This window comes from Micropterus salmoides, unplaced genomic scaffold (genome assembly GCF_014851395.1).
Source record: "Micropterus salmoides isolate LMB-PRFRI ecotype aquatic unplaced genomic scaffold, ASM1485139v1 Ms_hic_scaffold_7, whole genome shotgun sequence".
NCBI classification, from domain to species: Eukaryota; Metazoa; Chordata; class Actinopteri; order Centrarchiformes; family Centrarchidae; genus Micropterus; species Micropterus salmoides.
Window position 1 is genome coordinate 13,530,609 of NW_024044459.1, and position 14,246 is coordinate 13,544,854.

General features: G+C 41.2%; 1 protein-coding gene across 2 annotated transcripts in view; it reads left to right on the top strand.

The window, feature by feature from the left end:
* The window catches only part of ksr2 (kinase suppressor of ras 2), a 119,927-nt gene that overhangs the window by 23,957 nt on the left and 81,724 nt on the right, over positions 1-14,246 (top strand). For both annotated transcript variants that reach the window (XM_038704594.1, XM_038704595.1), the window contains exon 3: positions 420-570. In XM_038704594.1, the coding sequence (XP_038560522.1) occupies positions 420-570 (151 nt within the window). The remainder of the gene's footprint in view (positions 1-419; positions 571-14,246) is intronic.

The window sequence follows — 14,246 nt, forward strand, 5'->3', positions numbered from 1 at the left end:
GAGATTCGATGACTGTGAAGACCATACTGTATGATTTAACATCATATTTCCCTCATTAATAATTAATATTTTCTCTACAAAGCAGCTGTAACTTCCACTGCTGAAGTTTAAGCTGCAGTCTTCAAGAAAACTCTTCAACTTTTCTCTTGAATTACAAATATCAACCACATTTTATCCACAGACAGTTAGTTACAGTTAGTTAACTGACAATAAAACATAATCACTGAAAAAGGTGAACATTTTCTCCACAACTTCTTTTTATTGTCATTTGAGGCTGCTGCTTATTCAGCGCATCTTTAACTGTAAACCAAATGTTCCATGTATTAATATGAGACCGTCATGATGTATGTGCATCTGTGTGTGTGTGTCAATGTATCTGTATCATGGTTTTTGCACGTGTGTATGTGTGTGTTTTGTAGGAGATGAGCCCAGGTGAGGTGACCCTGGAGGGCCTGCTGGATTTGAGTGAGGAGCAGGTGTGTGAGCTGCTGCAGAAGTTTGGTGCCAACGAAGAGGAGTGTGCCCGACTCAACGCCTCCCTCTCTTGCCTCAGAAAGGCCCACCAGCTCGGTAAAGGTCCACCAAACACACAGAGAGATGAGCTCACACACAAACACACACATTCATAGAAATACATCCCTTTATATGTCCTGAAAATGTACAATAAACTTCTAACTATCTTTGTCTTTATGAGAAGACATTTTTTTGCATGTAGAGAGTGCAATTTCTGTACAATAATGAATGCCAGCAAAATTATAACATGTAAGAAGTACAAACTAGATGATTGGTATGAAATTTATGTGGTCTCACCCTATAAAAACATACACAGTATTTAGCATTTGTCCTACCTTCCAGGCTGACAGTGATTGCTATCGGTTCATTTCTTCAAGATTTTACAAAGTTTTGTCTTGCTTGCTTGAGGTAGACAACAAATTATCTTGTTATACTATAGGAAACACTTAGTCACTCCTAATTAAAATAACATTTATATAATTTTTCCCCGCTAAAGTTACGTTATTGTTGCAGGGTAATACAGTAGGAAGATTGACACAATTCTTTTTGGGGGAATTTTGTGTTTTTTTAAAGACAGTATACAGTAGGGAGCTGACAGAAAAACAGAGGACAGAGAGGGGATGACATGCAACAAAAGTTTGCGGCTAGACTCAAACTAAGGGATGCAATTAAATTGCCAGCAACTTAAACTTGTAGCCTACCAGTATGCAACTAATAATGCAGCTATGAGGTCACCGAGGTCCGGACCTCCGTAATTATATGTAGGCTATAGCCCATCAATAAAATAATTTGAAGAAAAACCATTGATAACATGATCAACTTAAATGAAGGATTTAAGACCATGCAGATGCAGCTGATTACACCATCTCAACCCTCATTTCAACCTGAAAAACTGTTCAGATCAGTGTCCACACTTGGGGAAACACATAAAGCAAACCTTGGGCGATACGTTTTGTGAATTTCCCGATGGGTGAAGTACGGTGAAACGTCTCCAAGGGGCGCTGTGCACGTTTACGCACGAGGCACAGCAGCATATCTTCATATCTTCATATTTAAATCTCCCGACACTCTGACAAGATCGGTCAGGAAACAGGATCTAATGTTCATTAATGTTCCGTGTTCTTCTACACATACCAGGCTCATAAAGTTAAACTGTTTGGTGTAAAGCGGCCGTCCTCCTGATCAATGCTGAACTCTATCAGAGTGTCTAAATTATTTCAGAAACTAAAAGTAGAATTCTGTTTCCTTTGCAGAGTTTCCTCTGTCCTGTGCCCATCCATGCATCACACCAATGTAGCTCGTATAATTGTGACAAAACAGTGCAAACACCTGCTGACGTCAAATGATTAGGCTATCAACCAGCATTAACCTGCTCTATTTTATGTCATACACTAACAATAGCGCCCCTTATGTAGTCTGCATGCAATTCCAGAAGTATAGTCCTGTGATGACAGTTATAGGCTACATTTCAGTATCATTTAGCCTAATGCATGTTGTGAAGATAAGTGTACCAAGATCTCCCTGTTTGCACTACTTGATCATAGTTTGTCTGTGTCTGTGTCTCTTATTTTATGCAATTTTATTGAGCCAAGAAAGACTATGATGAACAGTTTTTCATATGAATTACCGTAAATAAGCTCTATTAACCAAATAAAAAAATAATAAATCTGGACCTCACTAATTTCTAAACCCTGGTTATGGCCCTGGTCCTCAGCAACTGGTTTCCCAGCAACTTCTTTACTTTTGATGGTCAACAAATCTTAGATGTTGAAGCATCCTTAAACACACTAACAAAGACTGCTTTCATAGTGGTGTCAAGTGGATCATCACTCTATAATAATGTTTGTTTGATAAACAAATAAAGGGAGTTTCACTCTGATTTATTACTTATGCCAAATTGGTTTGTAGGCTCTGCAATTTGGATTTTTGTACAAATGGACAAACCAGTGGCTGCCTAGAAAGCAGGAAATCAATGTGCAAACTGCGTGCACAGTTATTAGGCAAGCAAGTATTCTGAATGAATAATTATTTCTATGCACATTTTCCAACTCCAAACCATATAAACTTGAATGCTCATTGGAGCTAATCATTTTTAGGTGATATTTGTGTAATGAGGGAGGGTGTGGTGAAAGTTAATGACGCCTTATATCAAGTTGTACATGAATATTAGGCAGCTTCATTACTTCACGTAAAATAGGCCAAAAAAGAGATTTAACTGACACTGAAAAGTCAAAAATTGTAAAATGCCATTTAGATGGATGCAACACTCTTGAAATAGCTAAACTTTTGAGGTATAACTACCGGACAATCAAATGTTTTGTTCTGGTTTGTTTTGCTCAAAAGGCGCAAATTAACTGCAAAAGACTTGAGTAAAATTAAACGCAAAGCTACCAGGAACCCATTATCCTCCAGTGCAATCCAGAACTGCAACCTACCCAGAGTGTCCAGAAGTACAAGGTGCCAAGTGCTCAGACACATGGCCAAGATCACGAAGGCTGAGACATGACCACCACTGAATAAGATAAACAAGTAAAAGCGTCAAAATTGGGCAAATAAATACCTGGACCATGGACAAATGAAGTGAGAGTGACTCTTGATGGACCAGATGGATGGCCCGTGGTTGGATCCCTGATGGACACGGCACCACTTTGACATAGGTGGAGGAGGGGTACTGGTATGGGCTGCTATCATTAAGGATGAGATAGTTGGACCTTTTGGGTTGAAGATGGACTGAAACTCAGCTCTCAAACCTACTGCCAGTTTCTGGAAGATACTATCTTCAAGCAGTGGTACAGGAAGAACTCCTCAGCATTCACAAAGGCCATGATCTTTATGCAAGACAACCATCCATCACATGCATCTACCATCATATCATCCACCAAGTATTCCACTGCTTGGCTAGCAAGCAAGGGCCTCGAAGATGCCCAAATAATGACCTGGCCCCTTTCCTCACCTGACTTGAATCCTATTGAGAACTTGTGGGCCTTCTCAAATGTGTGATTTACCGTCATGGGAAGACAATCCAACTCTTTGAACAGCATTTGGGAGACTGGGGTTGCTGCTTCAGAGAAAGTTGATCATCACAGATCAAGAAACTGACTCCATGGCACATGAAAATATAGCCACCCATTGGTTACTAAATATTTTTGAAAGGCCAAAATTTTTTATTTATTGTCATTTTGTGTTGTTACACTTAGAATAAACTGTTAAACTGAGAATAAACAAGTCATTAGATTTTTTTGGTAATTTAGTTGCCTGATAATTCTGCACACATATACAGGATATTATCCTGAGCATGACAAAACTCACTTTTTCTTTGTTAAACATTCAGATTTGAGGTTCAGTTATATTTTGGATTGACTGAGAGCGCTGTGTTTGTTCAACGATAAAATTAATCCTGAGAAATACAATTTGACTAATAATTGTGCACGCAGTGTAGAGTATAGTTGAGAAACTGGTTTGCAGTGATGTAAAATTACCAATTTGTAGTTATGGAGCCAAAACACGCAAAGAGAGTGATGTGAAGCACACTGAAAAAGCAGGAGAAATTAGCTTGTTTATATTCTGCAATATAGACTCCCACCCAACGATTATGTCATTATCCTGCCTGTGAATCTCTGAGATGTTTTTACACAACATGTGTAAGATATATAATGCTATTTTAATGAATAAGAAACAGGAAAATTGTCGGGTCAGGGATTCTGAGATAGAGATGACGACATTACATGTAGAACAGGAGTGGAAAACAGCTGCATTATATTATGTGTGCATATTTATTAGTTATCAAGAGTGTTGTCAGTATAGACCACAATGTATAGTAAAGGCTAGCCCTAACGGTGACAAAAACAACAAATGAAATCTAATTCTAAAGAATATGTTTACATTTTGATAACACATCTTTTAAAATACTATGATGGGGGAGATGGGAGAATTAGGTGGTACCTTACATCCATACTTAACATGCATGTATATATATATATGCCCGCATTGCTGGGTGTGGTGTCTCTCATTTTCCTCTTTACAATAACCCATAGATTCTCTGTGGGGTTCAGGTCAGTTTCAGTTCAGGCCAATTAAGCACAGTAACATTGTGGTCAGCAAACCAGTAACTAGTGGTTTTGGCACTGTGGGCAGGAAAGGAAGAAATCAGCTTCTCCATAAAGCTTGTCAGCAGATGGAAGCATGAAGTGCTCTGAAATCTCCTGGTAGATGGTGCATTGACTCTGGACTTGAAACAAAGTGGACCAACAAGAGCAGATGACATCACACCCCAAATCATCTCTGACTGTGGAAATTTCACACTGTACTTCAAGAAACTTGGATTCTGTGCCTCTTCGCTCGTCCTCCAGACTCTGGGGCCTTGATTTCCAAATGAAATGCAGAATTTACTTTCATCTGAAAGAGGACTTTGGACCACTGAGCAACAATCTAGTTATTTAGGCGTTATTAAGACGCTTCTGACGTCTGGTTCAGGAGTGACTTGATACTAGCAATACTTGTAGCTCATTTCCTGGACACGTCTGTGTGTGGTGGCTCTTGATTCTCTGACTCCAGCCTCAGTCCACTCCCTGTGAAACTCCCCTAAGTTCTTGAATCTGCTTTTCTTGGCAATCCTCTCAAGGCTCCATTGTGTGTGCTTGTGTGTTTTTCTAATATTCTAATATTTTGAGATATGGCTGTTTGATTTCCATGAGCTGTAAGCCATAATTATCAAGATTCAAACAAAAAAAGTTCTAAATATATTATATATATATATATATATATATAATATATTTCACTTTGTTTCTAATGAATCTAGGATATATAAAAGTTTCACTTCTTGACTTAAATTACAGGGAAAAATTACCTCTACTATTCTAATTTTCTGAGATGCACCTGTATATAATACTAGTCTTTGCTGTGGTGTTAATGCACTGCCAGTCCGAGACATAATTATGAAATACCCAGTATGCCCAGTATTGCTGTCTAGTTTTTGTAGCTGGCACTGTTTTCTTCATATGTTCAGCCACACTGGATATGTTCGTCTCTTTATTCTTTACAAACTGTAAATTAAAATGAATCACTACTTATGTGCCAGACAACAATATTTATTTCAGAAATAAGACACCGCCTGTTTAGGACTGCTTTCATGAAGTGGATAAATCAAATAAATATCAATATGAATCATCATTACAGCAATTATTGATTGCAATTTAAAACATTTGTGGGCTTACTTCAAATGTTTGTGTCATGTAGTCATGTGTAACAATAATCATATAGAAAAAACGCTGTGTAACATGAAGCAGAAAGCCAAGTGTTTGCATGGAAAAGTATCTTTTTATCTAAAGTGGTAAGGACTCCAGGTTTGGACCCAAAAGCATTGTCAGAAACAGGCAAAGATCAATACCAGGCAAACTTGGAAGAGAAGGCAAACTTAAAACCAGTTAGGGATCAAGCAAAGGGGAAGATATCTTCGGCGAGGCTAATGAGGAAGTGGGAACAGGTGTGCAGGTGGGTGGAGAAGCTCAGGTAAAGGGAGATGGCGGAAACACGGGTTACTTTACGGGCGACTTACACCTTTACACGCATTTTTATTAGTACACAGACTTCGGTGACCTCACCTAAACCCCACCTCCACCCACATTCAGCCTCAGCAGAGCTCTAACCAGCCAACAGAAAACACCTGTGGGTGTGCAGGGCCTTTAAGAACCATTTAATGTATGTATTTATTCTGTTAACCTGCAGTGATGCAGGTGTTTTAATCAGTAGAGGCTGAATGTAATTAACACAGGTGTAATGACGCAGAATTACATAGTGACTGTTGCTTTAGACGAATTACAAATGTGCATTTATTCATGACAGTACTTAAAATGAAATTCAGGCTTCTTAGCAGTGCATTGTCAATATGTAGTCTCTGTGCTAAGCTAATCACCCCCTGGCTCTAGTTCCACACTTAACTCACAGCCATGGGACTATCATTGATCTTTCCAAATAACTCTTAGCAAGAAAGCTATTTTACCAAACTGTTCCTTTAATTCATCATTAACTGGACTTTCTAGCACAGCTTTCAGTGTGTGACGTAAGCATTAAAGTCACATGTTTATAGTGCAAAAAGAACAGGTAACTGTTGTAGTTGAGTTAAAGCCTCACTATATTCCAGGGCCCATATTTATCAAGCTTCTCAGAATTACTCATAAGAACGCTGCTAAAAACTGACTTAAAAGTAAAAAAATTCTTGGCTCAAAGCTGCTGCTTAAAAGTTAGTTATCAAGCATCATAACGTTAGTCCTAATTTGAGTGAAGTGTAGGACTAAATATTAACTTTCAGTCTTAGAGCTGATTCACGACACTTTGCTGTGCCACAAACAGGATTTTGGATGACGATATAGCCAAGGACCAATCACTGAATAGATTTCCTTGTTTAAGAAAATTCTCAAATAAATTCACATTGAATCGTGAAATTCCTAAGAGGAGTTTACTTTCAACACACATTTGACAATAAAGATTTTTCAAGAGAATAGTACATTATGATATACACATTGGAAATTAAAGATAAAAAAGGTTATCTTTATATGGGGCCATCAATTGCGCCTACTACTCCTGTGAAGCCGGCTATTTGAATAAACTGTGTTTGCTTCTGTTGGATTACTGGGGTGTTGTTAGTAAGTCGATGAAACACGTGACAGTGTGTGGAGCTGTAGCCTAAGTGCTATAATTGTTTCCTTGACTATTTGGCTTATTGATGGTTGTGACGGCCACAATCATCAGCGTTGCTGCGTTTGTCCTGTGGCATCATCACCACCTTCAATTTAACTGAAAACGCATTACTCTGTAAAGTCAGTGGTGAGATGACGTCCCTCACCAACTCGCTGACAAAGTTTATGCCTGTGCTGTCCGACCCGTCTTATTAACTGCACATTGTCAGAATTCTTCCTCTCCTCTCCGCATGTCTCTGTCTCCACAGTGACATCACAAGCCCTACTGGCAACTCCTAACCACTTGAGAAATTTGATAACTTGCTTTTTAAATTTAAAAGTAGGAGTAAATTTCATGAATTCTCAGCACTTAAGACTAAAATGGCACTTTGAGAAGCTTGATAAATACCGGCCCAGATCTCTAAGATATACAAAAGAGTTTTTTTTTTCTAGTAAAGAACTTTCACAGTGAACAAATCTGTTTGAGACTTTCACTTTTCTTAGCATGCTTTGCAAATCTGTAAAGGAGAAAGGAATGAAACCACATGTTGTGCCACTCTTGGCCACTCTGACACTTTATCTGCTCTGATGGCTGGCTCTCCAAAAGAAGTAAAATACAGTAGGAATACCTTCATAAACAGTAATATGAAGTCTTAATGATCTGTAGTCTTATAACACCTGTAGCTTCTACTTACCACATTTGGCAACTCTACCTAACTATCTAAATATTTGCCTTTGGTGTAATGTATGCAGAGGGTTTATACTGGACTACATATTGTAATGGATAAAGTAATTGGTAAGTTGCTGAATGTATATAGTGCATTTATCCAAATCGCTTTAGCCATTCACACACACTCACTCTTATTTATGCATTCACACACAAACTCACACTCACACACCTATTTCAGTGAGCTACCATGCAAGGCACTGGCCTAACCATCGGGGGCAATTTGGGTCTTGCCCAAGGACACGTTGACATATGGACAGGAGGAGCTGGGTATCAGAATGCCAATAGTGTAATTAGTTCTCAAGAGGAGTCACTGAAATAATGCAATGTGATGGTATTTCTACAAATAACTTAACAAGGAAACTTATGTTGGTCAGGCTGAAATTGCTTTATTACATCAGGTGATATTTGATATGTGTAACTCAAAACCCAAATTTATAAATTGTAGAGAGTGCCAGTTTCACAATGTATCTGGTGTGAGATCTTTGTTTTTCTACCATGATGTTCCTAAGAATTAATTCAAAGACCCAGTCTGTGTTGTATTTTTGTTTTGTTCAATAAGTGGCATTTACAAACAGTGAGAATTACTACTGGCATATGGTGTGATCAGGCCTTGATGCCACAAGTGCATTTCCCTTGTGTCATGGTTGTACGCCAGGTGGCGGCACAGACCACACTTTGTTTTTCAGTCAGTTAGCTCAACACTTTTGTAATAATACAAAAGAACCAGGAGGGGGCAGTAGATCATCACTAAAAATGGGTTGTTAGGTTTGGTAACAACCTTTTGTAAACCGTTTGATAACATATCTGTTTCTACTCTACTCCCCCACACACACGCACACGCACACACATACACACACACGCACACACACACACACGCACGCACGCACACACACACACACACACACACACACACACACACACACGCATGCACGCACACACACAGACACACTGTGTTCTGTAACAGATGTCCTTTCAGACGAAAGGCTCTGCTGAATAATTAAGCAAATTAACTTGATGAGTAGGTTTTCTTCAGTGTGCCCTCAACAAAACTATGCTTTATTAAAAGAGTGCTTTATTAGAGCAGGTTTGAATTGGCTGTTCTTCAAAGCATTTTATTACATTTTTTATGTAATGAATAAGGATGCAGACAAACAGGTTTTCTGCAGCATAACCCTTAAGCCAGGCTCTTTGTGATTCTGCAGGTACTCAGCTGTCCTCGAAATATTCACACCTCTGTTGGTCCCTGTGCTAGTTTGTCAGCCTGCTGGAGTTGCTCGCCTTCCTGTGTGCTTCTCTCAAACTTCCTTCCTATCTTTCTGTCTCATTGGCTTGATTGTGGATAGAGGCGGATGTTGTCCCCAAAGACAGACATACAGGCGTCCCCTGGCAGAGTTTGTCAGGCAGTCCCAGCCGCCCATGCCTCAGTCCAGCTGGGTTCAGACCAGTTAGGCTTCAGGCATCTCTGGAGACTGCCTGTCTTTTGCCGTCACTGTCTAGGACTTTGGCTATGTTCATATTGCATCTAACAAAATTACCAAATCTTGTCATAATTGAGACTCAACAGTAATAAAGTACCTCAATTCAGTCAAAACAAAGGCAAAGTGTGCTCAAAATGTTTTTATTCAACTATTTACAATTACATTTAGTTCGTATTGATATTGATTGTCAAAGTATATTCTTGACCTTTGTTGCCTGAATCCAAGACCCAACCTCACATTAAGTGACATAATGACATAACGACCAGATACTGAGGGTAGAGGGGACATTCCCGGACTCCTTAGTTATTGGTCTTGGTGACTTTAACAATGAAAATGTCAGCTATTAACCTCCCAAATCCAGACAGTTTGACAAATGTCCAACCGGAGAAGGAAACATTTTGGATCACTGTTACACTACAGTAAGCAGTGCCTATCATGCCGTCCCCCGTGCTGCACTGGGACACTCTGACCATGTCATGGTAAGCTCTGTAAACATTGTGGTGAGGACATCAAAGCAGTGGACCAGTAAAGCTACAGAGGACCTTCATGCCTGTTTGGACTGCACTGACGGGGGACTGCTACTAACAGTCTTGATGAGTTTACAGAGGCTGTGACATAAGACATCAGTTTCTGCAGCTGTGTACCATCACATCCTCCCCTTCCTCAGAGGGTGGTTGCTCCACCTCTTCCCCCTCCCTCACCATCCTGGAGAGGGATGTCATCAGACTGTTCAGGAGGCAGAAACCTTGCAAAGCAGCTGGGCTGGACTGGGCTGGTCTCTGATCAGCTGTCTCCGGTGTTCACGGGCATCTTTAACACCTCACTGGAGTCATGCCATGTGCCAGCCTGCTCCAAAGCCTCCACCATCATCCCTGTACCCAAAAAACAAAGGACCACAGGACTAAACAACTACAGACCCCACAGCCTGACCTCTGTGGTTATGAAGTCTTTTGAGCAACTTGTGTTATCCCACCTCAAGTCCACTACAGACCCACTCCTTGACCCCCCGCAGTTTGCCTACAGAGCTAACAGATCTGTAGACAAAGGAGTAAACATGGCCCTTCATCTTCCAGCACCTGGACTGCCTAGGAACCTAATGCCAGGATCCTGGCTGTGGATTTCAGCTCTGCCTTAAACACCATCATCCCGCCAATGATGCAGGACAAGCTCTCCCAGCGGAGCGTGCCTGACTCCACCTGCAGGTGGATCACAGACTTCTTGTCAGACAAGAAGCAGCAGGTGAAGCTGGGAAAACATGTCTCTGACTCCAGGACCATCACCACCGGTTCACCTCAAGGCTACGTTCATCCCCTCTGCTCTTCTCTCTGAATACAAACAACGGCACCCCCAGCAACCAGACATCAAGCTCCTGAAGTTTGCGGATGACACCACCCTCATTGGGCTCATCTCTGGTGGGGATGAGTCCGCCTACATGTGGGAGATTGACCATCTGGTGACCTGATGAGGCCAGAACAGTCTGGAGCTCAACGCTCTGAAGACAGTGGAGATGGTTGTGGACTTCAGGAAGAGCCCAGCCCCACCCTTCCCCATCATCCTGTGTAACTCCGCAGTCGACACTGTGGAGTCATTCTGCTTCCTGGGCACCATCATCTCCCAGGACCTCAAGTGGGAGCTGAACATCACCTCCCTCACCAGAAGAAGGCCCAGCAGAGGCTTTACTTCCTGCAGCAGCTGAAGAAGTTCAGCCTGCCAAAGTCAATGATGGTGCTCTTCTACACCGCCATCATTGAGTCCATCCTCACCTCCTCCATCACCATCTGGTACGCTGCTGCCACTGACAGGGATAAGGGCAGCCTGCAGCATATCATTCGCTCTGCAGAGAAGGTGATTGGCTGCAGTCTTCCATCACTTCAGGACCTGTACGCCTGCAGGACTCTGAGGCGAGCAGGAAAGATTGTGGCCAACCCCTCCCACACCGGACACAAACTGTTTCAGACACTCCCGTCTGGCAGGAGGCTGCAGTCCATCAGGACCAAAACCTCTCGCCACAAGAACACTTTCTTTGCGACTGCAGCGGGCCTCCTCAACAAGGCCCAGGTCCCCCACTGGCTCTGACTCTCATGCCCACCTGCCTATGACCAACTTGCCTTCTACAACTATAGCACAGGCTTCTAAACAGAATAAGATGGGAAGAGATTCGTCCAGCTGCTAAATGTCCTCTTCCTAAAGCCCCCAACCCGTTGCCCTTGCACTGCTGGCCTGAAATTGTGAAGCGCTTTTTTAACAATTTAGTTAACAACAGCTCCTTCCTTCCTTACTTCTCTCCAGCTGTCGAATCGTTCTTGTTTTTTTTTGTTTTTACAGCTTTACATTATGCCCTTTAACAGACTCACATTTTAAAATGTTTTATTTAGAATATACATCTCATTTCTAAATGTCTAACAGTTAAATTATAGCTGAGTATTCTTGGCCTTGGAAAAAGTGGTATGACTACCCCTATCTTTTTCTGGCCACTGACGCCTGCTTGTTGACCTCTGACCGCCTTCCAAATCGATGCTCTGACTGGTTTTGATTTTGGTCTGGTCATAAACCACTCTAGTTTTCCTCGCTGGCAGTTCCTGTCTTTAGGGTGTGGCAACAATGATCCTAGGGTATTAAAGTGCTGACTACTGGTGACTTGAAGAACTCTGGTCTCACTAGGATGTTTCTGGTGCCCCCTGCTGTTTTAGCAGTGTCCGTTCTGGTCTTAAGTCAGGAGAGGATTATCACAGCATTGACTACAGCAATATTAAAAAAAAATAAGTTTGAAAAAATTAGACCTACCATGTAATTTGTTCGATTTAATTTAACCTCAACCTACAGAGCCTAACCCTTAACTACACTGTGGAACTGATGTTGCTCTGATTGTTCTTAGTGCGACTGCTGCTGCTTTTTCCATCCATGGTGTTGAATGTTTCCAGATTTGTTGCCATGATTATTCCGTTATAGTTGTATTTTGTTTTATCTATGGTTTTATTTTATGTATATTTACTATATTCGCATTAGATTAGGATGGTAGCACTGTGTTTTATGTTAATAATATTACAAAGAGTACTGTCTAAACCTGCTCCATATGAGAAGTGCAATGAGATAACATTTGTTATGAATTGGCAGCATATAAATAAAATTTTAATGAATTAAATATAATTGAATCTCTCCCCAAATACAGCCACCTGTTGTCACATGACCAAAGTTCCATATATGGTTCACACTAAGCAACCTCCATCTGCTGGTAAAGACCCTGAGATGTGGGTGAAAGCTCAAGGAAAAGCTAAAAAAAAAAGTATTACATCAAGGATTAAATCTTGTATGGACAAGAAACTGCCATAATAAATAAATCTTCTACTTTTCAGAACGTACCATGAAGGTCTGGGTTGTTTTTGTCTTTTTCTGTGTTCGTTTCATTTCTTCGCTGTCTACCTCTTTTTTTCTCTCTTTTTCATGTCTTACTGCTTATTGTTTCTCATCTGCCTCTCTTCTTTGCCCATTTCCTCAACCGTACTCCCTTCTCTCCCACCTCTCGTTCTCTCTGGCTCTCCAAAGACGGGGTCTGGCCACACAGAGCCACTAATGGGCTCTCTAACAGGGGGGACTGGCTAGAGATGTGTGAATGCACCACAGCAACACCACAACCCCCACACAGAGCGGTGAGAGGCACTTTCAGCCTAGAGAAATACAGGGTGTGCAGCAACGTTTTTCATATTCTCACCCAGATGGAGCTCGGAGAGGGAGATATGTCATAGTTTTCGAAACATCGCCACATTTGCACAGCTGTGTGTGTTTGTGTGATTGTGCGAGTACATGTCAGCTTGCTTACCTTTGAAGGGTTAAACAGCCCCATGACAGCATTTAGTGCTTAAACACTGCAAAGCAAGAAACGGAGGATGTTCTTCCGTCTTTTTAAAGAGTTATATTTTCCTCTTAAAACTCTGGAGGTTGTTACAAAGTAAAAATACATTAAAGCATTATGGATAAGAGCGCAGCAAAGGATTTACAGATTTATGCCACATGTTTTTTTCAAAGGAAAATGTGTTGCTCCAGTTTATGAGTCATCAGGAATTATGTTAGAATTGGCAGACATGGACATTCATATACTTTGCAGTCTTAGATCACATAACCAGAGAAACAGAGAACATAAGTGAATGTACGTTGCTCTGTGGTGTAATGGCGGAGGAAGGAAACTAATGCAAGTTAATAGAATTTTTCACTACAAGCTCTTGAGATTGCAGTCCACGAGTTGCAATGAGGATGAGTCATACAATTCGGAGGCAGCCAGTCGGTCCTTTGTGCCGCAATATACACACATTATCCAGCCCGCCCCTCTAGACAAGTCCACACACACGCACACACACACACACACACACACACACACTCATACAAACATTTTCACATGAAGAATTTCTTGAATATGAATTCCCTTCTGTTGATCAGGCTAATAGTGTTGATCTTTGTTTAGCATGGCAGGTCTCCTCTGTGCCTGTCCTCTGTAGATTGTGATAGCTTACAGGAATGTCCCCATGCCCTGCCTTGAGACAGCTTCACATGCTTGCAAACACCTAATTGGCTTCAAATGCCATCAGCAAGAAAGATGAAGAAAGGCGGAGGAGAGGGAGGCACAGAATATGTGGGAGATGAGATTGGAGGAAAGGAAAGTGAAGGAGGCATGTGGAGAAAGAAGGACGTGTAAGAACCTGTGAGGAAATCAGGGTGAGAAAGTCAGTGACTACAGGAGGTGCAGAAGAAACATAGTCATGTCGAGAAGAAAAAAGCAGATGCAACAGAGAAGGAAAATACCAGAAGAAGCATTGACCAAACCCCCTACACCCATCTTCCTGAACACCCCTGGGTGGT